This window comes from Coccinella septempunctata, chromosome 6 (assembly GCF_907165205.1).
Source record: "Coccinella septempunctata chromosome 6, icCocSept1.1, whole genome shotgun sequence".
NCBI classification, from domain to species: domain Eukaryota; kingdom Metazoa; phylum Arthropoda; class Insecta; order Coleoptera; family Coccinellidae; genus Coccinella; species Coccinella septempunctata.
In genome coordinates, this window is record NC_058194.1 from 33,267,037 (window position 1) to 33,293,729 (window position 26,693).

Below are 26,693 nucleotides of genomic sequence, written 5' to 3' on the forward strand. Positions count from 1 at the left end.
TTCTGAGGGTGAAGTTGGGAATATGAAGTGATGAAATGAATAGAATCTAAAAATTCAATAAATATCGGATGAGGACTACAGGGATCTCGAAGCAACCGTTCGGTCTTGAGGAAGTTTCAACTGACCCCATCTTTTTAGGACATTTTCGAAGGTCACCTTTAGAGTGGATTATCTTCTAGAAAAATCATCACAGATCGGAAAATGATAAACATTCCGAAGAAGCAACTCTTCTAGTATAAAATCTGAGAACCACAGCGATCTCGAAGCAACCGTTCGGTTTTGACGAATTTTTAACTGACCCCATATTTTTGGGAATTTTTCTTAAGGTCACCTTTAGAGTGGATTATCTTCCAGACAAATCATCACAGATCGGAGAGTGATACACATTCCGAAAAAGCAACTCTTCTAGTTTAAAATCTGAGAACCACAGCGATCTCGAATCAACCGTTCGGTCTTGACGAATTTTTAACTGACCCCATCTTTTTGTAAATTTCTCGACAGTGAACTCCTTAAAGAAAAGTACTAGTCTACCCTTCCAGTTATCTGACAAAGAAAAACTGAGATAGTTACTGCCACAGAACCATTCTGAAGATGAAGAACTCTTCATTCTTTTCACAAATCCTTCTGATACGTTACTGAATACCAAGACCAACTTTGTAATCAGCACTTCTTGAAACTTTAGCAGCCACTCAATTATCAGATTTCGCTGGGTGTTGTGTGTGAGCGGCCAAATAAAATTTGCATCACCTCGGCAAAGTGGAGAAATTCGACGACAGTCCTCAGCTCTGCTATGACTGGCGAATTTCATTCGAACCTAATTTGTTTATGTACACAAGACGACCTAGAGAAGCGAAATATGCCCGGGCATCTTGGTATTCGAGACACAAGATTTCGTCCTCTATGTCGAAAGTATACGTGAGTCCTGGATATTAGTTTTTGTCACGCTACAGGTCCGGATCGAGGTGAATCTGTGGCATTTCTCCGAAAACTATAACTATTTTAATTATGTCCTTTTAATCTGTTCGAATTTATTCATTTTACAAGGTGAATTTACATTGTGAACAACATATACTTCATTCACTTTTATTTTAGCAGTCGGTTGGCCATGGAAATTCGACACATTTCACTCTGTATAGTACGAAAATGTGGGGTTATGGAGCTTGTCAAAACATTTTTGGGTTTTAAATCAACGCCATGTTGCCCGTTCTACGTAAAAGTTTCTGTTATTACGTATTTTATCACAATGTCGAATCTCTTCGGAAAATATGTGACGAACCTAATTGAAGTTTATACAAACTGATTGAAGGCATACCAAATCCAGTTATTTGGAAAATACAAAGAGATCAGTATAATATCATAATATGCACAAGCTTGAGGAGAGTTAATGTTCGTTATCTTCTTTGGCTAAAGTTTGAATACGTAACATCAGTTGTAGATTTCAAAAATATTAACCCGAAGATAAAATGCATATGGTGCAGTGGTTGGGAATGGGCATCTCCCGAAGGAATTAACAGATAATTACAAGAATGTTAAATTCTTTAACAAAAATCATCTTGCATCATTGCATCAATATAAGTAAAAGGAATTGAAGGAAGTTTCAAGTTAAGATGAACTTCACCTTTGAACAAAAATTTCACATGAATAAATAAGTAACAGGGCAACTTGCGCGTATTTATGGCTATTCATGTTAATACATTGATGTAATAATAATAATTAGATATTTATTAGTACCTTAAGACATTTACATTGTATAGGACAAGTCAAATGAAAAATAGAAAAATCCATTTTAGGGAACTTATTCTCCGATGACATTTTTATCGAAAATCCTGTAGTAAACTTTTCGCATTAATTCACTCAAACATAAAATTCTCAAATGCCACCACATTTTTGGGTCTCCCAATAGAAGGAAATTCTTTGTCATCCTCTTCATTCACAATCTTTCTGATTGTGGAAATATTCAGCTGAAATATAAGTCGTTTAGATTCAGATGAAACATTATATAAATTCTCTCACATTGAATATGTTCGCTACCGTCTGACGTATTGTGGATTTTAGAATACCAGGGTATAACTATTTGAATGAGCGGACCTGAATTCTAAATAGCACTTCCTGAAACCCTGTCTCTTTTTTCAATCACTTTCTGCATTTTCGTAATATAAATTGATATTAGTTGTTGCAACGGCGTTATAACATTAACGACATTTCATGAGTGCCAACCTAACTTCGTTCTAGTTACAAAAACTTGAGAAAATTATTTCATGGCCAACCGACTGCTAAAATAAATTTGAATGAAGTATAGCTCTGATTTTAAACCAAAAAATGTATTGACAATCGTCATAACCTTACATTTTCGTTCTATACAGCTTGGAATGTGTCAAATTTTCAAGGTTAACCGACTACTTTCACTAAAGTGAAGGGTTTTTTGCCGTAGTTGTGGCATGGATGGAATGGGTCACAGAAGTATCATCTCGATACTCTTCCTTCAAAAAAACATCAGTGGGTCGTCTTCATCCTTACGCTTCCAATATCCAAAGCGGAGAAAATCTTGATTACAAATCCGGCCGGCATCCTATGTGACAACGGCTATCCTATCTTCACCGGCATCGTTTTTTCCTTTAACCCCTAGCAGTCAACAACTTCAATATCGCCCCGTTCATGCGGAAAAGCCACCTCATATCGAGGTCAGGCACAATCGGGCAAAAATGAAAACTGTACACAATCATGCGACCATTTTCATCAAACGTGCCATCTTTATTGGTCATAAATTAGTGGCCAATTTTAAAACACAACGAGAGATCGTCGTTTTGGTCGAATTTTCCCCATTATTCAATTGCTTCAATTTCGTCTGGTGTATATAGGACCGTGGTTTTATGTTTTGTTGTCTGAATTTCATGACCGGATATTATATACAGGATCCGTTGTAACGCTGAGGTCATGACCTATCCGGAGACCGTGTAAGATAGGCAAATGTGGTCTGTTTTGCACTAAAGCAGATCGTGAATAGAATCAAGTTGGTCGTCCAATTATACTAGGGGTTTGATGGATGGTTTCACGTCAGTTTGACTGCGTTATGGTAGTTTATCCACGATGTTTCATGGGGAATAACTTGTCATTTCCATCCTGCATATAAATTATACATTTCGTCATCATTTTCATACCCAGTCTTTGTTAAATGACGAATCTCCAAAACGCATAGTATTTTTTTGTGTAGAATCGTAAAACTGTCGCTTATATTCGATCTTTTAACATCCAGAATCAACCAATCGTATTCATAACCATGTCAGATAACGTGGTGGAATATACATTCACTTTACCCCATTATCAAACCAAACATAATTGAAACAGAAGGGTTCCAATCAAAGCCGTCCAAAAAAATAGATTTTCCGCAGTTTCAGCTTTTGTTTTTTTCCCATAAATCAGTCTAGCGGCGTTTCGAATTTATAACCTAGCGTTCAATGGAAGCCATAAAAACGTATAATTGAATTCCGGTCTATCAAACTGAAATACGAGTGGCCGTTTTTACTATTATTGCCTCGATGATCATAAGGGCAGTTCATTCTGTGGATTATGGAGATCTTCCGCCATGAAAGAATTAATTTTTCATGAAATTCACGAATTGATTTTATCCATGCCAACACTGACAGTTTTTTTCCTTTATTGTTGTGTCTCCTCCAGGAAAAACAGTACTTTTAGCTCATAGTGAGAGTGTTCAATTATATTCTGTGTACCTATCATAAAATGTGACATCTCTCAACATGCAATGCATCAAATTCCCCTCTTTATCCTCCCTATATTCCTCCAAGTAGTTCTGAATGAGGAAGATACGAAAACTGACCTGTTAAAACCAGATTTTGCACCTTACTGCGCTACTACTGACATCTGCTGGCCGGACTGCGAATGCAAAACAACCGAAAACTGTTCTTTGATTTCGATGTCCAAGCATACCAAGGAAAAAGTACTGACTTTCCTCAACGAAAAAAGAAACATACAAAGCAGTATAGAACCGATACCCTCAGGTATTTCGATGCTGATATACGACCAACACTTGGAGCAGTTGTCAGCCTGCTGGGCTTCCAAGTGTGAGAACATTTACTCCGACTGCTTCAGGACTGAAACCTTGGAGGAAACATCGCAGAGCGTAGGTCAAATAACGTTGGAAGAAGGCACCAAACCTTCGCCCAACCATTGGATGAAGATGATAGATTCTTGGTTTGGTGAATCCACTTCTGTGAACCAAGAGATCATCGAGAGCTTACCGGAAGGTGACCTTGGTGAAAGAGTACACAATTTCGCTCAAATTGTCAGCGACAGGGTACTCTACGTAGGTTGCTCTTGGAGCGTCTCAGCAAACACTGTCACCTTCGTTTGCACCTTCGGGCCAAGAGGACCATATGAAGGCGAGGCGATATACGAAATCGGTGAAGCATGTACAAGGTGCTACGAAGGCTACGAATGTAATTCGGAAAAACCGTTCGAAAAACTATGCAAGAAATTCGAGTTATACGAAAGATTGGAAGAGATAGAAGAAACGACAACGGAGCAAGTCGTGAACACAACGGTAGCTAGAAAAAGAACAGCTACTGAGGCTACAAATGTTAAAAATCGTACAGCTAGGTTCTCGAAGGCTATTTTCCATGATCCCGAGGTTCGAGACTACAGTGTCTTATGGATGTTGGCTTTAGGGTTGATTTTTTTGGTTTTGATCGCAGCTATTGTTTTTGGAATGTTTTATATTTTGAGAATGGGTCAAGTTTCCTGCTGTTAATTTATGTCGGTTATACTACACATCATGTTCGTTTAATGAAGATAAGAGAAAGTACTTTACTTGTTTGAATTATATATCGTGCTGATTTAGTAGCTTATTCTTTTTCTTCGAATGAAAACTAGCGAGAAGTTGGCAAACTTTGTAGATCTTTATATGAAGCACAGATCCAAGAAATATGGAATAAACAAATATCACTTGGTCTCAGCCTCATTTGACTAATCATCGTAGAGTCACTAGAAACTATTTCAGTATATTCTTTTTTCATCTGATGTACCACTAACATTCAAGAATACAAGACAACACTTTCCAAACATATTCAGGTCTTCCTTATGAGATAGTCCAAAGCCAAAAAAGATTTATGGGATCTATGAGAGTTCACTCATACTGTCCTCTTGACAAGTCATCAAATTTACAATGATCAATATGAAATGCTATTTGTTCTATTTCTTTTACTCTTCTGGTACCAATTCGCAATGATCAATTCGCAAAAACCTACGTTTTTCCCGTTCTGTATCTCAAGAAATTTCTGTAAACTAGCCTGTAACTGTACCGCAGCCCGATACTGTAGTTCTTTGGAGATGAGCGACGATTTGAGACAAAATATAACCTATTACATGAATCACATAAGGGACATGCAGACCAAGGGTAGGACGAAAGCTTCCAGCCTATCCATGCTCCAGTACGACCACCAACTGGAGGAAATATCCTCCTGCTGGGCTCTCAAATGTGAAAACGAATTTTCGGAATGCTACTACACGCCCAGGTTCAGCGAAACGTCACAGAACGTAGGCATTGCCAACAGGAAGGAGCCAAGTTTGAACTTGTGGCACGAGATTATAAGCTCGTGGCTCGGTGAAATGAAGTATCTAACTATTGAGAGTTTGCACAGCCTACCACCAGGTGAAGACGGACTGAAAATACACAATGTAGCACAACTGCTCTCAGAAAGGATCTTTTATGTCGGTTGTTCTTGGAGTATGTCCCCCAAGTTTGTCCTGCTGGTGTGTACTTTTGGACCTAGAGGTCCGCTACCTGGCCAGCCGATTCTCCGGACAGGAATCCCTTGTAGCGCATGTCCATTCGGGTATGAATGCGACCATAAGAAACCTTTCGAGCAGTTGTGTAAAAGGACTGATCAAAGATCGTATTCTTCTAGGGAAGTGCCTAGTTCAACGGTTATTATGCCTACACCACCCTCAGCCTTCAAACCCAAGGCACGTAGAAAGGTGTCGAGGGCCAAGAGAACAAGACCACTGGGCAACTTAAAGCATCCTTGGTCCGGAATTTATATCATGCTGGTAGTTTCATTGATTGCTGTTACAGTTATTTCCGTTGTAGGTTTTGCTTGTTATTGTATTATATTTTATTGATATAGAAAAGTTTAAGAAAGAACGGAAAAGTGTTTCCCTTCACTGATTCTTTTTTAAAACGCAATCAGTACATGTACAAAATATATCTAATATTTATCACTGTATTACATGGAATTGGGTCATATTATTTATTCTATAACGAGAAAGTTTCAGTGCCAATACATAAGATAATAACCACATAGAAATACTATAGATAAAAAAATACAGATCACAATTGTTAAAACAATGATAGTTAAGATTAGGGGAATTTTCCTGGGAGGAATTCCTTCGTCAGTTTCGCTATTGGTTTCATTATTAGTTCTCTTTTTTCCTTTCTTTTTCCATGCTGACTTTTTTTTATTGGAGGGCTTGCTAGATGTTGAGTCGAGAATAATTTGAATCGGACTTAGTTTGCATAAATTCCTGTAGGATTCTTTATGATTACACGAATAACCTTCTGCACAATTCGAGCATCTAGGTCCTGTTTGATAGATACTTTCTCCTTGGACAGGACCACTCGGTGCAAAAGTACAAATGAAAGTCACCAAATCTTTCGATAGACTCCAAGCACATCCAACGGAAAACACTTTGTCACTCATGATTTGTGCGAAATTTCGTATTTTGGAACCGTCTTCGTTCCTTGGTATGGAATCTATGTAGCTGGAGTCCATGTTATCTACGTCACCCAGCCATAAGGAAATAAGATCCTGCCAAAGATCAATAGTTGGGAACTTTCCCTTAATGGAAATTTGACTGATTGCCTGGGAAGAATTAGGGAAGTTGGGGGTTCTGAGGCACTCGGTGAATGAATCTTCGCAAGATACAGCCCAACATATTGACAATTCCTCCAAGTCCATATTGTACTGAAGAACGGACAAGCCTGAAGGTTCAGGGTCTCTTTTGGTTTGGAGGTCTCTGGCCTGATTGAGGTATGATAAAACTTTATCCCTTATTTCAGTATCCATAGGTAGTAGAGTGCAAGTTTCTTGTACTTTGCATTTACAAATAAGGGTACACATTATTTCTTCCATCAAGCAGTAGGGTTGGAAGCTGGGTTTGGCGAAATGTTCGATAGATGTTCCTTCAACGTAAGTAAACCATCCGAGAAAAATATATAATGCCAGAAGCATTTCATAGTGACTTTTGTCAAACTGAAATTGGCTGTTACTCTGTTAATTTTGCTCTCTGATTTTTCTCTTCTTCTTCTGAATGCTTTTTTTTGTGGATCAATTCAAATATGGTCTTGGTAGTTTTGACTAGTTTTGAGGAAGAACACCCTAATTGTGATTTTCACCAATTGGTATAATCTTCACGGAAATCAAAGACAGATAAGTGTGTTTCATTATAATCTTACAATCTAAACAAACCAGATATAGAACGCAATAAAACCACCAACCAAAACTACAACAACAGCGATAAGTATAATCGTTATAGCCATTGCGATCGCGCTAAGAAATTTTTTATCTCCTGACTCTTCAGTCGTTTCCCGGTCGCTACTGTTTTTGGTATCTCGTGAATGAGGTAGAATTTTTACTGGTTTATCTTCAGGCGAAGTTTTCGTTTTCGTTTTTTTGGTTTTCTTGGCTGTCATAGGCTTACACAGATTCGTGAATGGCTTCTTGAAATCGCATTCGTACCCAGTTGGGCATTTCGAGCATGGGACACCAATTCTACAAATGTAATCTCCCTGTGAAGGTCCCCTTGGTCCAAAGGTACAAACGTATATGATCGTGTTGTTGAACAGAGCCCAAGCACAACCTATAAACTGTATTCTGTCGCTTAGAAGCTGTGCGTAATTGTACATTTCTTCTCCTTTCTCTCCTTCCGGCAAACTGGTCATGATTTCCACGTTCAAAATGCCCACACCGCCCAACCATTTCACCAACATCTCATTCCATAAGAAAATTGGTGCTTTTTCTTTCTTGAGTACCATCTGTCCAACACTCTGCGATGTTTCGTTGAATTTCGGGTGGATAAAACAATCTGAATGGTCAACTGTACATAACGAAGCCCAGCACACTGAAATTTGCTCCAAATAATGGTCGTATTGTAAAATTGGTATACCAGCAGGTGATGGCTGTCCTCTACTTTGGATATCTCTGATTTCGTTCAGGAAACAGACTATGTGGTTCCTCACACTGTCCTCCATCTGAAGAACAGTACAGTTTGGAGTATTAAAGCAAGTACAGTCGGCTCTACATATATCCCTTGAGGCACAATAAGGTCGGAATGTTGGCTTGAATATTTCATCCATTTCCGAACTCATTTCATTCATTACAAGTGAATAAATTATCAGGACAAATGAGGCCAAAAGCATTTCATAGTGACAAAAAATATGGGAGAAAAGTCACTGTGACGCTTGCTTCTATAGTCTTTCCATGAGACACTTCAATTGTTCAATTCGTGCCTTGTTGGTAGTTGTTTCTCATTCAGGAGAACATCGATCAGTCGACTTCCAAGGGATCAAATTTGATGGTTCAATCCAAAAAAATTCTCGACAGAAAAAGGAACAAGTCAATCATTATATGACAGACAACGTGACACTGCCACGTCTGTCTGAAATGAATGTTTATCCAATATGAAATGCCTTCTATTCTCCACTTAATAACCCTATGTGTTCTCATTCCACGATACTCCGAAGCTAGCAGATACCACATGAAACCCCTGTTTCCCAATTATTGCGAGGCAAAAGACAAATGTAAGCCCGCTTGTAACTGCGAAGTATACCCTAACTGCTCACTGCTAGCGATGGACGAAACTGTAAGGAAAACCATCCTTTTCTACCACAACCAAATACGCGACATACAGAGCGCTGGAGAACCACAACCAGCCGGTATGCCGATGCTTCAGTACGACATGCAACTGGAAGAAATATCCAAATGTTGGGCAGCAAGATGCGACAACGAATACTCGGTGTGTTTCAAAACACCTCGATTTCCGGAAACATCCCAATCAGTCGGTGGTTTGATCTTGGAAGGCGAGGAATCGCCCAATGTTTTTCTGTGGCTTCAAATGATGAGTTACTGGCTCGGTCAGGCAGAGGTTGTACCGACTCAGGCTATCTATAGTTTGCCATCTGATAGTAAACACGAAAGTATGCATAATTTCGCCCAATTGATGAGTGACAACGTGTTGTCAGTTGGTTGTGCATGGAGTATATTAACAACGGATAACTGGTTGATTTTTGTGTGCACCTATGGACCCAGAGGTCCCATAGAGGGAGAAGCAATATACAAGACCGGATACCCTTGCTCTCATTGCCCAGAAGACTACGCTTGCGACTACGTTAAACCTTTCGAGAGACTCTGCAAACGGAATACAGTTGAACCCGTACCTCCTTCTTCTTATCCATCTGTTAGAAGTGAGGAGCCATCACAGCAAGATGATCGAAAAGCGTCTACGTCGCCTCCACAACAAATTGCACCAAGTCAACAAGGGTTGAAGACGCAAAAGACGTTGCAGAATAGGAATTTCAACGAGCAAAACGTACCTGGATTTAATGTTACACATATTGTCAGAACACTCACAGATTATCCACCGATGCAATACAGTACTCAACGATATCCCCAGATGGTTCAAGAATACGCACGCCAAGAGTATCCGAAGCAAACTCAATCACAGCCGTCTCAACCAAAACTATATCAGAATGTTCCGAAGTCCCAGCCTTCGTATCCCCCAGCTAAACCTTCCTATTCGCCATCTCAGCCTTCCTATCCACCAGCACAGCCGCCGTATGCGTCAGCTCAGCCTTCCTATCCACAAGCTCAGCCTTCCTATCCACCAGCTCAGCCTCCCTATCCACAAGCTCAGCCTTCCTATCCACCAGCTCAGCCTTCCTATCCACCAGCTCAGCCTTCCTATCCACCAGCTCAGCCTCCCTACGCTACGCATCAGCCTCAGTATTATCCTAATGTCCAACTGACTTCCTCAGTTCCTCAGCAGTTTGCCCAGTATATACCGCAACCACCTCCACTACCTAGAGTTGCCGAATCATTTCAGGTGCCTTCAGAAAAGTTCGCTCAACCCTACACCAAATTCCAATCGAGACCTCCAGTTCCGCCACCCCCATCCGACTACAGCATTCAGAGTTTTTACCGAACTCAACAGCGACAACCCATTTTACCTCCGCCGCCCCAAGAGGAAAATTTCGAATCGATTATGAAATCCCAATATGGCCAAGCCGTACCTCCGAATCGTATTCCCAATAAGTATTTCAGTCTTGCTCCTCCGATACCCCAACCGCCTCCTATAGATTTACCGCCTTCGCTCGATTCGAAATATTACTTACCTGCAGAGTACCGTCCCAACCTTCCACCTCCACCAGCGTTTTATGATGCCCAAGGGAGGAGGATCTTCTTCCCAGACGTGAAGTCGTTTTTTCGATATCCAGAAGTAGCTCTTCAGACATCTTCTATACCTAAGCCTCCAGAAGCCCCATCTCAACATAACAGAGCAATTGTTCTTCCGCATGCTGAACCCCTACCTCCTCCCTTGTCGTATTTTCCCCCACAACCACCACCTTTACCTAGAGGCGAATCTGATGAACCTGCAGAAGATGAGGGTGACTCTCCATTACCACCACCATTACCACATCCATCTGAGCTTCCCCCATATGTACCACCAACCCCACCTCCCCCAATCCAAATGACATCGATATCACAGCAAGAACCAGATTCATCGCAGTATTCTTATTCTGTCCAACCATACGAGGTACCAAAAAATCCCCAGGGGGTCCCTAAGAGACCTCATCCGGTTCCTCAAACTAGACCACCTGGTCCAACAGGACCTCAGAGTCAAGTCGGTCCTTACAAGCAGAACCCCAGTAGAAGTAGAACCATGGTCAGAAAATCTGGGGAGTTTGGTAGAAGACTACGGTCGAAAGGTTTACTTATGAGGGGTCACATCGAAGCAATGATAGTTTGTGACATTTTCATTGTTATCCTTATGCAATGAGGACATTCTATCTTCAAAGTGAATGGCAGCCAAACTTGAAGTATTGCATTCATGTAAATATTCAAAGAACGAACTAATCGATTTGTAATGTGTTTGTTTTGTATTAAATAAGATATACGTAACTGGTATTTCTTTTCAATATGTCGAATAACTTGTATTGTCTTGATTCTTCAAGGTATCAAGGTAAGTAAGTAAGTAAATCGTGATTTGAATTTTATTGAAACGGGTAACACATACGTCTAATCTTCTGAAACATTTTCTTCTTACATATCTAACGAAATTCTACTCAATTGTACCCATTCTCAATGTGTACATCACCAACATGAAAAATCCTGTTCCGATTATAATAAAAACAATACCAATGCATAAAATAGTAACCAGAGTACCCGTAGAAGTGGCTTCAGAATCTTCGTTGGCACTGCGAGTAATGTTACCACCTCTTTTCGACCCTTCCTCTGTACTTGCTGTGGTAGTTTCGCTATGACTTGATTCCTTATCAGTTGTTAGTGTGGTTAGTGTGGTTGTTTCATCTGTTTCGGTTACATATCCAGTAAACTGAGGATGTTTCGGTAATAAGGGAGGAGTTACAAACCTTAGCTCCGTCAAGATATTTTCAGTTGAGCACTCTGTTTGCAAAACTTCCGTTTCTATAGTTACTGGTACGCTAGGGTTACCAGTTGTAGAAGATAATGGATATTCATCATTGTCAGGAGGTTGCGAGGAAGGCATTTCTTCAAGAAATTCATCTGGATAATCATTAGAAGAGTACTCTGTGGTGGTTTGAAAAAAAGGCTGTTGTATTAATGTCGTTGGATATGTGGGCTCAGTTTTGAATTCTTCCTGGGTTTGAATATCCCAATATATGGAACTTTCTGTTTCTACTGCAAAAGGGGTTGTGAGATACAAATTTTCGACTTCCTCTGTATCCAAACGAGAACGCTGCAATGGTATTTCCTGAGGAATTTCAGACTCATCCATCAACGAGAATGTCGAGTAGTATGGTGAGCTTGAAGGTGGCATTGTCTGAGGCGATGGACTACCTGAAGTGTCTGGTTCGATGAACCAGGTTGGTATTTCAGGGTCCACTGTCGATGAGATTGTTGGATAATTTGGCGTTGGAGGCAAATTCGATACAGAGAAGGGAGGTTCTGAAGTTTGTGGTTCCGTTTGGGTCATGGGCAAAGTTTGAGCCCGAACACTTGTCGAAGTGGTGGTGGCAGGGCTTGTCTGGGACGTTGAAGGTTCTGAAGGCCTTGGTGTGATTTGAGCGAATGGCCAAATTTCAAAGTCTCCCAATGGGAATGATAGCAAGTCCGGATCAAAGGAGGTACGTGTTGACCGAGAGGTTGTGGATTTTGTCACATCTTTTTTGGTGAAAGTTAAAGGTATATAAGGGGTCGTTGTGGTTGTTGAAGTTGAAATTCTAGTCGTTTGGATAGTCTCCTTAGTCGTGGGAGGAAATTTACCTCTGGATCTATGGTATTTGATCGCATGGTATTTTGATGTAGTTGTGGAGCGTTTCAAATGTGTGGTTTGAGTTGGTATCGCATAAGATTCATTCGCTCTCAGTTCTCTCTTCTTCTTACACAACCTTTCGAATGGCTTGCGATAGTTGCACTGGTATTTCTTCGGACAAAGCGAACAATACTTCCCCATTCTATAAATTCTCTCCCTGGGATTAGGGCCTCTAGGTCCATAAGTACAAACGAAAGTCAATAAATTATCCATGACACTCCACGCGCAACCAATAAACAAGATTTTATCGCTCATCAACTGTGCGAAATTATGGACGAACTCATACTCCTTCCCCGTCGGTAAGGCGCTGAAGGCTTCCGCCGAGATAGAGTTGGCCTGTTTGAGCCAGTAACTCATCATCTGCATCCATAAAAAAGTACTAGGGGTTCCACCGCCTTCCAGGATCAGTTGCACGACCGACTGGGAGGTCTCGTTGAAATTTGGCGTTAAAAAACAATCGGAGTACTCATTGCTGCATCTTCCAGCCCAACACCTGGATAGACCCTCGAGATCGCTGTCGTATTCCAGAAGAGTCAGACCAGCTGGTTGCGGCTCAGCAGAGCTCTGGATGTCACGTATCTGGTTGTGATAATATAATATGCTGTTCCTGGTGGTTTCGTCCATGGGCAAGAGCGAACAGTTTGTGAACAATTCGCACGAACAGACTGTCCTGCACTTGAACTTCGTGGAGCAGTAAGGGTTGAAATTGGGTCTGAGGACATTTTTTGTGGCTGAGAGACAGCTGCAGAGGAACAGTACAGCTAGTAATATTGGATGAAGTGAGTGCATTTCATATTGTACTACATAGGAAGGGATTGTGACTTCATGCATCAATATCAAAGTGACAATTTCTTATTCGATGATCGTTCACAGAAAAAACACTTCAATTTATTTCTTGTTTTTAATTATTACGTAAGTTAGCGGTCAAATGTTTAATAATTGAGAATGAACTTGTTGTATTCTTGTCCTCGTCTACACTCCTCTTGTGATGCCTCCGAGCGTTGACAATTGTCTGTCTTTCAGTATGAAAATCTAGATGGGGGTTCTGAGGACGTAGAATGAACTGATCTCGTGGTCCAGGATTCTGTTGAAGTGGTGAAACTCCCGGAGGAGGTAAATTAAACGCATGTGATGTAGGAACCTTCTGGTTGAAATGGGATCTTCGCTGCTGATTCAGCACGGCTTCTCGAGATCTGGTTTCTGAAGGGGGATGTCGTACATTAGGATAATACCCAGGTGGCCGAGGAATATGCTGATCGTCAGGGTTCGAATGTGTGGGCGGGATGTACATAGGAAGCTGCGTGATTGGAGTGAAAACCCTCGTGTATTCATAGTGGGGGAGATGGGGCTGTTGTTCGTACGATATATGGTACGGAGGAGCTTGGATCATTGAAGGTTGGTTACGCTGTGGGAGCTCTTGATTCTGGGGAAATCCAAGAGGCATCCGACCATCACCTCCAAACCTTGAGGGATCTCTTGGTGAAGCGTATTCTAAAGGAGGTGGGTTGAATCGTTCTTGCTCATTCTCTGGAGAATAAAACGGTGAAGGGTGGGATGAAACTATTCGAGCTGGTCTAAGATCGGTAGCAGCCACCATTTCAGATGGCACAAAATCGGTCACTCTCGACATAGAGTTGTTGGTGTTCATCTCGAAATCATTCGGTAGATGTTTGGTACGAATGGGTTGCGATATCAACGACGAGGATATGAAGCTGGATTGCAGAGAATCCCGGAGTGGTACCAAAGGATTATAATCACTTCGCGAACTCAATCCGCTTTGAGGTCTGTCTGTCTTCTTCTCTCCAGACACGATAGGAAACTGTTGCTGAACAGGAGGAGTTTGCGTTGTAACCAGGTACCTCTCGTTGAAACCTGCAGTCGAAATTGTAGCCTGCGGAGAGACACCTCCAACGTTTGGATAGGCCAGACTCGTCAATTGCTGATCTTCTTTTTGGAGAGTGACTTGAGTAACAGATTCTGCTGTTGGTGTATCTGAGAGCTTCTCCATAAGCGCTGCCATCACCTGAGATTTTCCGATATTAGGAGGTTCAGGGCAGGAGACTGGCGGTATTGGTGGTAAAACGGGAGGGATTCCTGTTTTCAAAGTCGTTGGAGCTGGGGTCGGGGCCAGAGGTGGCGGAGAAGGGGCGATAGATATGGTGGTTGGAGCTTGTGGTGGTGGTGCAGGAGGCGGGGTTTGTTTGGTGGTACTTCCCGTGACTCCAACACCTTCCTTGCACAAATTTTGGAACGGTCTGGCGTGGTCGCAACCGTAATCCTTCGGACATTTACTGCACAGTTTACCTCTTTTATATATCGATTCTCCAAAGTCCGGTCCTCGTGGTCCATACGAACATACAAAAGTGAGTGACGTCGATGAACTGGCCCAAGCGCAACCGACAAATAGGATACTATCGCCCAATAATTGTGCGTAATTATGAAGCTTCTCCCCTTTGTCTCCACCAGGCATGACATTGATGATTTCAGCGGTGATGGATTTGGTTTCACCGAGCCAAAAGTTCAATATCTGCACCCAGAAGAAGGTACTAGTCGTATTTCTTCCCTCGGTCAACAACTGCACGACCGATTGGGAAGTTTCCGGGAATCTCGGTGTGATGAAGCAAGTGGAATACTTGTTTTCGCACCTGAGGGCCCAGCATTGGGATATTTCCTCCAGTTGCATGTCGTACTGCAGCATCGATAACCCAGCTGGTTCAGGCTCTGCATAGGTCTGTATTTGGCGTATCTGATTGTGGTAAAAAATGATGCTTTCCCTTAGAGAATCTTCCATTGGCAGCAGCGTGCATTCCGTTGAGATTGCGCAGCTGCATAACGATCTGCATCTATCCTTGATCTTACAGTATGGCGCGTAGCTTGGTTTCACGAATTTGGCAACCGAAGCTCCATGGCAAAGCAGTGGAAAAACTGATATGATTACGTGAAGAACAAAAAGCATCTCATATTCACAAGACAATTATTTTCGAAATGACACTCTAATGATGGAAAGGGTTGATGATTCTATGTTGCTTTATTTATGGCGACTGAAATTAAAGGTGGCTACAGATATTCAAACCAACAATTGACCGATTGAAAGTGAAAACTCATTATGTTGAACTATCATAGGCAAGCAGTTCCACTAGCTAGAGAAAGCTTTCAACGCTGAAATTGTACTTGAAACAATAATAAATTTTCCAAGCTGTTTTGTTTCTCCAATCTCTATCGACATCCAAATCCATGAGTGTATATGCAAGCACTGGCGATTGCCGAAATGAGTGCAAGAGTCAGCAGTGACAACATGATGCCCAATACTATCAGATCATGTCTTCTTTTTTCCCTTCTTGCTTCATCATCAGTTTCGTTGCCAGTTTTTTTTTCACCTGGCACCATATATGTCGATGATTCCTCTGATGTGGGAGCAGTCGGAGTTGTGGTGGTAGTTGGAGTTGTGGTTGTAGTTGGAGTTGTAGTTGATAAAGTAGGGGGGAATTGGGGAGGAGGGGGAAGTGGAGGTGGACTTGCTATCATTGCTGGATGCAAGGGTAGTCGAGGTGGTGTGTTCCACGCTCTTGAATCAGTCCTAAAGGCCTCCTGTTCGTCTTCTGAAGATACAAAATAATCCGACTCCATTTGGGGCTTACATAATGTGGGAAAAGGATCCAGGTTATCACATGCATATTGAACAGGACAGGAGGAACAAGGAAGACCGGCTTGATAAACCATTTCATCATCTCTGGCACCGCTTGGTCCATAAGTGCAAACGAAAGTCAAAAGATCCGAATGAGATAAACTCCAAGAACATCCCAATGATAGTACTTGATCGCTGATGATTTGTGCGAAATTGTGAGAAATTGTGCTCATATCGAAAGGATTGATGCTTGGGGTCATTCTGTTCAGTTCTTGCATCCATATGGCTATGTCCGGTGTTGCTCCTGTTTTCAGAAAGACTTGAATCACTGACTGCGAAGTTGTCGAGTATTCTGGCGTTAAAAAACAATAAGTGTATTGGTTGATGCATTTGGAAGCCCAACACACAGAGATCTGTTCCAAGTTCAAGTCGTATCCCAGCAAGGTCATACCGCTTGGTTGTGGTTCATACATTGTGGTCTGTTCTCTGATCTGGTTATGATAAAGCAGTATCAAATTCCTGGCCGTATCGTCCATGGCTAATAAGCTGCAATTCAGTTCTTTCTGACAAACACAGTCGGTCTGACAGTAACTGTTGTTGTGGCAGAACGGAAAGAAATTTGGTTGCATCGATACTTGAAGCATCAGCATGTGTTGGTCCAATATTAAACTTAATATTAGAATATCCAAAACTGAAAACATTTCATATTCATCAACATAAATTATACTGACAGGAGATGTCTCTGTAACTAACCTAACAACGTTCTATCATTTCTATGCTTGCACTTCTTCCAGAGAGATCTGATGGCATAGCTAATATGATTCCTTTCGCTGAAAACCTATATCAATTCACCAATTTCATGAACTTTCTTTATTATGGAATAGTACAGGTTTGGCCAACATAAACTTCCAACCATGGAATAACGTTCAAGTGAACAGTTTTAAAATTTATTCAATTTCATTGTAACAACTCGATTAAATCAAGTCACAGCCACCAATAATAACACTGTAAAATAAAACTATTCATCTTCACATATTTGGTGCGTGTGGTAATCGTGGAGGAGGCATAGGATGCCCAAATTGGTGAGGTAGTACTTGATGAGGTATATTTGGTAAATACCGAGGTTTCTCGTCGGAATCGTCTGGTGGTTCCGGAAGGTAAGGTGGTCTCATTGGTGGTGGAAAAGGCTTAGGTGGAGGCGGTGAAGGAATTTTGGGAAGTGGTGGTGGAGTTCCTATAAAAGTATGAGGAGGTGGTGGTGGAGGTGGCGTTTGGGATTGCTCAAACGACGGTCGTGGTCGAGGAGCAGATGTCCCAATAAACAAATGAGGTAAGGGTGGGGGTTGTGGTGGTTGTGGGGGTAAATAAGTCTGAGTTTGTATATTAATTGGTGGTACAGGAGGTTGTACGTCGAATACATCGAATACGTCTTCCCGTACCAATCTTTCTGCTAGGGGAATCTGGGGAGGGAATGGTGGCTCTCTTCCTCTCGATCTCAGGGACGGAAATGATTGTTGTTGGTAACCTGGATATGTCCCTTGGTATGTCATAGAAGGCGTTCTTGGAGGTATAGGTGGTGGGTTTGGCGAAATCGGGAGGAAACGAACGTTTCCGTAAGATGGAACTCTTGGTGGGCTTGGTGGAGGTCCTTGCGGAGGTGTAAGTGGTGGCATTGGCGGAGGACCAGGTAGGTCTAGAGGCGCACTCGGTAGCATCGGAGGAGCTTCCTGCATCGGTTGTGCGGGTACTGGGGGTAACATGGGCTGAACACCTTGTGGGGATTGTGGTACGGCCGGAGGTGTCTGCGGTAGCATCGGTGGAGCAACTTGAGGAGCTAGTGGCGGCAAAGTTTGTGCAACCGGCGGAGCTTGCGGAAGATTTGGCGGTGGAGTTTGGGGAGGTAATGGTTGAGCTTCAGGTAAAGCAGGAGGTGACTGCGGAAGCTGAAGAGGAGGGGCCTGGTTCAATGGACAAGTTCGGGCGGTCACGACAGAAGGAAGCGTTGGTGGAGACTGGGGAACAGGAATAATAACAGGTTGCGTTTGAAACGGAGGAAGACTGGGTGGAACCGTGATTTCAGTTGTTGTAGTCTGAGGTGGACTCGGTGGAGGAAAAGGTGGTGCTGTTTCTAACGGCGTCGACGGCATTGGTGGAGGTGAGGGTGGAGTTGCAACAGTCGGAGGATACCCAGGTACTTGTTTACATAGCCGAGAGAAAGGTTTCACATTATCGCAAGCGTAATTCTCGGGACACAGTGAACACGGCCTTCCTATTTTATAGATAGATTCACCTTGTATCGGACCTCTGGGACCGTAACTACACACGAAAGTGACCACTTGATCCAATCTACTCCACGCACATCCCACATAACGTATACGATCGCTGAGTAACTGCGCGAAATTATGAATTTTTTCACCTTCTGCTCCAGCAGGTATGTCGCTCAACATTTCCGCTGAGATAGCTTTAGCTTGTCCGAGCCAAAAGTTCATCATTTGCATCAGCAGAGTCACTTTCGGCTCATTGCCTTCTTGTAACGTGATTTGTACGACAGCCTGGGAGGTCTCGTTGAATCTGGGCGTGATGAAGCATTCGGAATATTCGTCTTCGCATCTTGCTGCCCAGCATTTCGATACTTGTTCCAGATCATCTTCGTACTGTAACATTGTCATTCCACCCGGTTCGGGCTCTCCACGACTCTGGATATCTCTTATCTGATTGTGGTAGTTGAGAATACTCTTTCTTGCTCCATCGTCCAACTCTAGTACCGAACAATTCGTAGCCATTTGACAGCTGCAAGCTATCTTGCACTTATCCCTCGTTGTACAATAGGGTACATAGTCGGGTTTTACTATATCTAATGCGAGAGTATAAAAGCTCGAATACAAACATGTCAGTGCCGTGTAGAGAAAAATTGGTCGCATTTGTTCCTGAATCGTTCTAATTCATTAAAACCACTTTTGACTGACGTGAATTTGACACTTTTATTGAAGGATTGAATGATTTCGAAATCGATAAGGTGTTCTTCGTTTTATTTTCCATCGAGTTCATCAATTGGTCTCAGTATTGACTTTTTGCTGAATCGAGAACTATTGTCGTATGGCAGATCCTTGACAGCAACAAATATACTTCATTTGTGAAAAATCAAAGACCAAATATTTATATCCTTTAACTCAAACAATAAACAACAAAAAACGGTCTTAATTTTTATCCAATCTCGATTTTTCCTTATCAAGTGCAAGAAGATTCTTTTATATCGAGAGTCAGCAACACGTAGCTTATAGTCATCAAGAAAAAGACTTCTGAAACTATCTCGTTAGATGCTACTCTATTTCTGGTAAATAACTCTAGACCAACAATACTCTTATTTCATATAACTGATCATTTTTGTTATGTATTGTGAAGTGCAATGAGTAAAGTTATGTAAATCATCACATTTGCCGATGCGATCCGGCTAGAACTCGATCTCCTATGATATCTTCTGACCGGCGGCTGTTCCCTTGTTGCTACCACATTCCGTTCAGGTACATGTGAGGGTGGAGTGTTCATAGGTACCCGTGATGGATTCAGAAGTTGGGGTAACGTTTGCGCCGATAATCCAGTTGTTGTCAGAATAGCTGAAACGTTCTTTTTATCCTCAGGTATGTCGCGCAGTGGCAAATGGGGCAAGGGAGGTGGTGGTGGTATCCAATTCGATGTTCCTGGTCGTTTAGGCAAAGCTGGAGGTGGCTGAGGAGCGTGTCCTTGTGTTGGTCTAGGTGAGGTGTTTGGAGTTGGGTATTCCGACGGTTCTGGTGGCAAATGAGGTGGGTATGGAGGTATTGGATCTTCTGTGACATTTTCTTCTACGAGATACGGAGGAGGTCGAGAATCCTGCATTGGTTCGAATTGGGCCACCAACTCTATGTCTGGAGATTGCTGTGGGGGCTCGTATTCTATTTCTAATTGTTCCTCATCTGGTATCGACTGCGATCGCACTCGTATTCTGTCTGAACGCAAGCGTGGTGGGAGATATTGTGATCTCATTATATTATAATTTTTCCTGGAAGGGCTGGGAGGAGGTGATGGGGGAGTCTCTAAAACTTCTGGGGTTGTTGGCGTGACTTCTTTGCATAAGTTCTCGAACGGTTTCTCGTTATCGCATGCGTAGTTCTTAGGACATAAAGTACAAGGTGTTCCAGCCCTATATATCGGTTCTCCTTGCATGGGGCCTCTTGGTCCGTAAGTACAGACGCATGTCAAAATCTCTTCGGTTTTACTCCAAGCACACCCTATGGACAATATCCTGTCACACATGAGTTGAGCGTAGTTTCTCAAAATTTCGCCTTTTTCTCCTGCCGGCATACTATTGATCGTTTCGACAGACAGATATTTTGTGTTTCCCAACCAGTGATTTATCACTTGTATCCATAAAATATTTGTGGGGTTTTGCCCCTTGCCCAGTTGGAGTTGGGTGACTGACATGGAGGTTTCAGGGTAGTTTGGAGACAGAAAACATTCCGAATAATCGTTTTCGCATCTGGCTGCCCAGCATTTGGATAATTCTTCTAGTTGATCGTCGTACTTCAACATTGCCATACCACCGGGTTGGGGTTCAGCCCTAGTCTGTATGCCCCTTATCTGGTTGTGATAGAATAAAATAGATTCTCTGGTGGTGTTATCCATATTCAACAATTCGCAGTTAGGTAAAATTTCACACGAGCATGCTGGTTGACATCTGTCCCTTGTTGTGCAATATGGTATGAAACTTGGCTTCATCAGTTTCTTCAAGGATGAAGCCTCGTGAAGAATAAACATGAGTTGTAATAGTAGCAGAGCATTTAGTTGCATTTCATTATTTTTTCAGGAAAAAATAAAAATAAATTCAACAGCTGTCAGGTCTTGTTGAAATGTCATTTTTTCTGTGAACTAAAATGGAAAATCCTGAAGTTTCTCGATGAATAATGACTTTGGAATGACTGGATCAGTCCCCAAAGACTCCTATTTCTTCAATTTTCAAATTATGATATTTGTAGGGTGACAAATATGTCACCCATGTTTTTAGACGTTTCTTACGTAGATTACTAATAGGTTATTATGAAATGCGGATAGCGTTTTCTACATTGAACATTTGTTTGATTTTTTTCTTGGACGGTTGCCTTATGAATGAAATATTAAGACCTAGCTTCTATCCCTATTGCACGACGAGAGAAAAATGCCAGCCTGCCTGCATCTGCGAGGTTTACCCCAACTGTGTATTATTGACCATGGACGAAACCATCAGAAGCAGCATTTTATTCTACCACAACCAAATTCGGGATATCCAGTGTGCTGCGGAACCCGAACCATCTGGTTTGACTTTACTCGAATACGACATGGAATTGGAAGAAATATCGAACTGCTGGGCTGCAAGATGTGACGACGAGTACTCGGAATGTTTTGTCACCTCTAGGTTCTACGAAACAACTCAATCCGTCATCCAGTTGGTCCTTGCGGAAGGGCAACAACCAAGCGTGTTCATCTGGATGCAAGTGATGAATGAATGGCTGGGGCAGATAAGGACGTTGCCTGCAGAGATCATCCAGAATTTTCCAGGTGGTGAAGTGGGAGAAAAATTGCACAACTACGCTCAACTCATCAGTGACAGAATACTCGCGATTGGATGCGCTTGGAGTTTACTGAACAACGTGCTCACTCTTGTTTGTACCTATGGTCCCAGAGGTCCGATGCAGGGAGAAGCTGTATATAAAACGGGATACCCGTGTTCACTTTGTCCAGGAGGCTATGCTTGTGACTACATGAAACCTTTTGAACAATTGTGTAAACTTAGGATATATTCCGCGGCTCTGACGGTACAAGAACAAATGCCTCGGTATCAGACACCGCTACCTCCTCCCTTCCCTCCTTTTCCTCCCAAAACAGAGGTTACTGAGGAGTATTCAACACCGTTCTTGGAAGCCATGGTGGTACCTGCAGCACCAACCTCTCTCCCTCCTTCCCTTCCTCCTTTTAGGTTTCCAGACGATTCTTCTGATACAACTAAGCCCCTTGACCTTTTGAAACCTCCCTCCCTTCCACCTTCACGATTTCCAAACGACCCTACCGACAAAGATAATCTATGGCCCACACATTCAAGGCCGCAAACTACACCAAGTAGTCTTTTTCTTCCGCCAACAGAAACAACCACAATAAAACCACTACGAACTGCTCCAGAGAGCCATTCGGTGAGATTGAAACATTTCTGTATTTCTTCAGTAGCTATTGGTTTCATTATAAATATATTACTTTAAATTCAACAGCTATGTATCTCGTTTTCGTTTGTTCAGTTTTGTGCTTTTATACATAACTAAATAAACTCAAATGTCAAGTGGAACTGTTTGGTTATCTCTAGTTTTTAGGGTGTTTCTGGTACTATAATTAAAGTATAAAAACAGGATATAATAAGCAGAGTTTTTAGACCCGATTGGACCCTCAAAAGTCAACATTAAATATGATAGGCTTACTTCTATTTCTCACTATTAAAACGGCTCAGTATATATCCTTGACATTATGAAAGAATACGCACCGAATAATGCAAAAAATAAGGACAACACTATAAAAACACTAGTGCCAATAACGATTTGTAGGCCATCTCTCCTCCTTTTTTTCGTTGCTATCTGTTTTCCAGCCCGTGGAGATCTAATTCTGAAAAATTTGGGTTTGTGTCGAGAAAAACCTTCATTTCTTTCCTCAATCTCATCATCAGTTTTCTCTGTTCTCTCCATATCCTTGTAAGATTCGGACTTGCAAAGCCTCTCCAGTGGTTCATCTGCGAAACATTCGTAACCTTCCGGGCATGTTGAACAGTGTTCTCCAACCTTATAGATCTCCTCACCTGGCGAAGGACCCTTTGGTCCATAAGAACAAACGAAGAAAACCCAGCCGTTGGAGATGCTCCAAGCGCAACCGACGAATAGTATTTTATCGCTCAGAATTTGCGCCAAATTGTGCTCAGATAAATTGTTTTCCCCAGCGACGTACAGCATCTCCAAGGGCAGCTCCTCCAGAAGGACCAGCCAAGTGTTCATGATCTGTGTCCATTGCTCGGCATCTGGTAAATCGTCTTCTTCAAGGATGATTTGTCCGACAGTTTGTGACACTGTGGAAAATCTGGGAGTTCTGAAACAGTCGGAAACTGTGTCTTCGCATCTGGAAGCCCAGCAGGATGAAATCTCTTCCAGCTCCAGGTCGTACTCGAGAAGAGCAAGCCCAGATGGTTGTGGAAGGTTTTTCGTTTGGAGGTTCCTGATTTTGTTGTGGTGGAGGAGAATTTCTGCCCTGGTGACGTCGTTTAAGGGTAGGAGGATACACTTGGATCCAGAGCAGGAACAAGCTTCTCTGCAATAGTTTGAGCTGTAACAATAGGGGTGGAACTTAGGTACAAAAGGTTCGGCAAAAATTGGCAGGTTTTGAAGAAACGAGAAAAAGGCCATTGCCGAAGATACCAGGAACATTTCATATTCAAACCGAAGGATTTATAGAACAGGGACAGTTTGGTGTCATTAAGACAATGACAGATTTCACCAATTCTTCCTCATGGCTCTCGAAAATTCTGTGTTTCATTCTGAAACTCAAAATGACGTGTTTGGCATCTCTTGATAGTTGAAACCAAAATTCGAAGCGTTTTACGAGCTGAACAATATCGAAATCAGGGAGACATCAATGGATGTGAAAAAATTGAAAAGGGTTTGCGTTCTGGGAAGCGGTGGATGGTGAGGAAGAACCTAGAATCGTTATTCATACGATTCATTTTATTACCTCGCCCCAGTAAAGACTCGTAAATTTTCAGGGGTTCGGTGATAGCCAGAATCGTGGCTAGAAATGTTCTTTGTATGAGACGGTTTCATCCCAAAGTTACCATGTACGTTTTCGAGGAATTCCTGGACGGTAGAAAACTCACGGAGATCATAAACAAGGAGCATGAGAACGTCAAATATTGTCGAGGTTATAAATTCACGAATAACTTAGTAAGGGCCACCATCAAACTTTGCATGATGTTTGTAGGAGTAACTTTTGTTCCCTATTATTTATTTGAATAATAGGACAACTCGTGCAGTTTAAGACCGTTTTGGGCTCACAGGTGCCTAACTAGTAATGGTTTATTCCAGATTGCATTATCTGATCCAGTAGAAGCTGCCAAATATGCAGATTACATCATCTTCGTGACTCCTCACCAATTCGTCGATGGTCTATGCAAACTATTGTATGGTAAAATCAAGAAAAGAGCTGTAGGGGTTTCCCTAATAAAGGTATAGTTAACAGTCCGACCAAGAGTTGAATTACAACTGGGACATTTCAGGGTTTCGAAAAAAAATCTGGTGGTGGTATAGACTTGATCTCGCATATCATCAGTAAGAAACTGGCGATTCCTTGCCACGTCTTGATGGGTGCCAACATAGCCTCCGAAGTGGTGGCTGAAATAAAACACTGCACATCAACCCTAGGCTGCAAGAACAGGAAACGTGGGGAGGTTTTAAAAGATTTATTCGAAACTGATCACTTGAAGATATCAGTTGTGGCCGATGAGGATACTGTGGAGATTTGTGGTGCTCTCAAGGTATATGACGCGCGTTAAACTGCTCCATCTGTTACATAGTATTCGAATCCGCAGAATATAGTGGCCACCGGCGTTGGTTTCGTCGACGGTCTCGGTTTGGACAATCGCATGAAGGAGGCCATGCTCAGGCTGGGTTTCATGGAGATGATGAAGTTCGTCGATTTGTTCTATCCGGGCGGTAGACTGTCGACATTCTTCGAGAGCTGCGGCATAGCGGATCTCATAGTGACCTCGTTCGCTGGGAGGAATAGAAAGTGCGCTGCAGCTTTCGTGACCAGCGGAAAGACCATCAAGGAGCTGGAGAAGGAGATGCTGAACGGACAGATGCTGCAAGGACCGCCGACTGCTGAAGAGGTCACGTTTATGTTGAGGAACGAAAAAATGACAGATCAGTAAGGAAACTCTACAAGTAATCTACCCAAGTGACCGTATTACAGAGTAGATATGTCACATGGATATAGCATTCAGAGCACAAATGTTGAGAAGCTTTGTCCACCTCAAACACTTCACTTAAATACATACATATCCACTAATCAAAATCAATAACATTACAATAATCTTCCATGTAAAGTCGTACTCTCTCCGTGATCTTAAAATGGTACATCATTAATAAAGAACAAAGTTCCAAATATGCTACGTTGATATCCTGGAGCTGGAATAAGGAAACCTATAGCAGATATGTTACTGGTCACCTGGGTAAAGAATCATATAAGTATTACAAAAAAATTTCGATATCCAAAAAGGGGAATCTACTTGAACTTTCAGAATAGCTTGGACACCCTGTAGTTTCGAGCTTTTATTGAGATTAAGTCTCAGATGGACTTTGTTCTTTCAGGTTTCCACTGTTCACAGTGATCGACCAAATTTGCCGTGGTCAAAAAGAAGCCAAGGAACTCACCAAATGCATCGAAGAAAATATTCTGAAAAAGACGTAAGTCGAACTGTCCAAACTTGAGTTCAGTTATGTTTGCACTTTGCATGAATCGATCCTCTCGTTTTTAGATACTGTCCCAAAAATCTCAAAGCGTGAAGAAGTGGTTCAGCTCCATCCAGAGGCGAAGAATTGGTCGATAGTTTTCTACAGTTTTTCATACATAAACTCTCTCAAATGTGAATAAACCAAGGGTAGTTTTTCGGCAAAAATACCTATATTTTTCTCTCGTGGTCGCTTTTTACAACTGGGTCTTGATTTGCAACAATCTGCAGGTACATAATACCCTAATATCGAAGTGCATTGTAACCTTAACAATCAACACACTACCATTTTCTTCAGTACAGAAACCTAGTACGTACTCAAACGTTTTACGTTCGTCCTATCAACATTCGTCAAAGAATTTATGTGGGGAACGAATCTAATTCTCGAAATGAAAACGAGAATTTCTACGAGTCCACATCATCCCAAATTTATCTCTGCATCCTAAAACGCTGTCGTAAAATGACAGAGGAGAGGGCCAGTTTTCGCTTGATTAGCTGCTGCGCGAAAAAAAAGGATGCCATTTTTAAACGGAAGTTTACGATCTGAAAATTGTCGAGTTCGATGGCTCCGCTATCCCGGATGGTCTGATGCAAATGTGCTCCTAGACCTGGAGGCCGATGATCTTGATGCCCACGCGTTTATCAATGGAGCTGTAAATTGCAAGGATGGTCCTGGAGGATGCGTCGCGTTTCGCATCGTCCGATTGCAGGAGAAGGTGCAGTTTCGAACAAGGGATACTTATTCTTATGATCGTAGGGATGGAAGTGATACGTTTTCTGAAAGAGCAAGTGTTATAGTAATGAATCTCGAAATTTCATCGACAGTTTGGCCTTGACGAATTTTTAAGTGACCCCTTCATTCTCGGAATTTTTTGAAGGTCACTTTTTGAGTCGCTTATCTTCCAGAAAAATGATCACAGATCGGAAAGAGTTGCACAT

The 26,693-nt window shown here is 42.0% G+C and overlaps 8 protein-coding genes across 11 annotated transcripts in view; 3 read left to right on the forward strand and 5 right to left on the reverse strand.

Moving 5' to 3' along the window:
* The first annotated feature begins 5,157 nt into the window (after positions 1–5,157).
* LOC123314730 (venom allergen 5-like) lies at positions 5,158–6,157 on the forward strand. 2 transcript variants are annotated; one of them, XM_044900042.1, is made up of 2 exons: positions 5,158–5,849; positions 5,907–6,157. In XM_044900042.1, exons 1-2 carry the CDS (start codon positions 5,194–5,196, stop codon positions 6,133–6,135), a joined length of 885 nt encoding a protein of 294 aa, XP_044755977.1. In that variant the 5' UTR covers positions 5,158–5,193; the 3' UTR covers positions 6,136–6,157. The 2 variants fall into 2 exon arrangements, with proteins under 2 accessions (XP_044755977.1, XP_044755978.1); XM_044900043.1 differs by having other exon boundaries at positions 5,922–6,157.
* Positions 6,158–6,203: 46 nt separating this feature from the next.
* LOC123314729 (ancylostoma secreted protein-like) lies at positions 6,204–7,363 on the reverse strand. Its single transcript, XM_044900041.1, has one exon. It carries the CDS (start codon positions 7,242–7,244, stop codon positions 6,285–6,287), a length of 960 nt encoding a protein of 319 aa, XP_044755976.1. The 5' UTR covers positions 7,245–7,363; the 3' UTR covers positions 6,204–6,284.
* A 108-nt stretch (positions 7,364–7,471) lies between these two features.
* Positions 7,472–8,389, reverse strand: LOC123316043 (ancylostoma secreted protein-like). The gene has a single exon (XM_044901953.1). It carries the CDS (start codon positions 8,387–8,389, stop codon positions 7,472–7,474), a length of 918 nt encoding a protein of 305 aa, XP_044757888.1.
* Positions 8,390–15,584: 7,195 nt separating this feature from the next.
* LOC123314726 (peptidase inhibitor 15-like) lies at positions 15,585–16,944 on the reverse strand. Its single transcript, XM_044900037.1, has one exon. The coding sequence runs from the start codon at positions 16,906–16,908 to the stop codon at positions 15,799–15,801; it is 1,110 nt and encodes a 369-aa protein (XP_044755972.1). The 5' UTR covers positions 16,909–16,944; the 3' UTR covers positions 15,585–15,798.
* Positions 16,945–17,140: 196 nt separating this feature from the next.
* LOC123316044 lies at positions 17,141–23,713 on the reverse strand. The gene is made up of 4 exons (XM_044901954.1): positions 22,704–23,713; positions 22,113–22,441; positions 19,788–20,968; positions 17,141–19,144 (listed from the first exon to the last, which is right to left on the reverse strand). Exons 1-4 carry the CDS (start codon positions 23,674–23,676, stop codon positions 17,236–17,238), a joined length of 4,392 nt encoding a protein of 1,463 aa, XP_044757889.1. The 5' UTR covers positions 23,677–23,713; the 3' UTR covers positions 17,141–17,235.
* LOC123314717 (peptidase inhibitor 16-like) lies at positions 19,514–21,114 on the reverse strand. The gene has a single exon (XM_044900028.1). The coding sequence runs from the start codon at positions 21,032–21,034 to the stop codon at positions 19,595–19,597; it is 1,440 nt and encodes a 479-aa protein (XP_044755963.1). The 5' UTR covers positions 21,035–21,114; the 3' UTR covers positions 19,514–19,594.
* LOC123314724 (ancylostoma secreted protein-like) lies at positions 21,147–22,550 on the forward strand. Its single transcript, XM_044900035.1, has one exon. The coding sequence runs from the start codon at positions 21,286–21,288 to the stop codon at positions 22,471–22,473; it is 1,188 nt and encodes a 395-aa protein (XP_044755970.1). The 5' UTR covers positions 21,147–21,285; the 3' UTR covers positions 22,474–22,550.
* Positions 23,714–23,870: 157 nt separating the features above from the next.
* Positions 23,871–26,693, forward strand: part of LOC123314727 (glycerol-3-phosphate dehydrogenase [NAD(+)], cytoplasmic-like) — a 30,688-nt gene continuing 27,865 nt past the window's right edge. The window contains exons 1-7 of one of the 3 annotated variants that reach the window (XM_044900038.1): positions 23,871–23,934; positions 24,012–24,189; positions 24,331–24,471; positions 24,522–24,779; positions 24,834–25,171; positions 25,615–25,710; positions 25,782–25,916. In XM_044900038.1, coding sequence (XP_044755973.1) covers positions 23,885–23,934; positions 24,012–24,189; positions 24,331–24,471; positions 24,522–24,779; positions 24,834–25,171; positions 25,615–25,710; positions 25,782–25,809 — 1,089 coding nt within the window. In that variant the 5' untranslated portion in view covers positions 23,871–23,884 and the 3' untranslated portion in view covers positions 25,810–25,916. Of the gene's footprint in view, positions 23,935–23,990; positions 24,190–24,330; positions 24,472–24,521; positions 24,780–24,833; positions 25,172–25,614; positions 25,711–25,781; positions 25,917–26,693 lie in introns of those variants that run through there. The other 2 variants (XM_044900040.1, XM_044900039.1) reach the window with 2 other exon arrangements.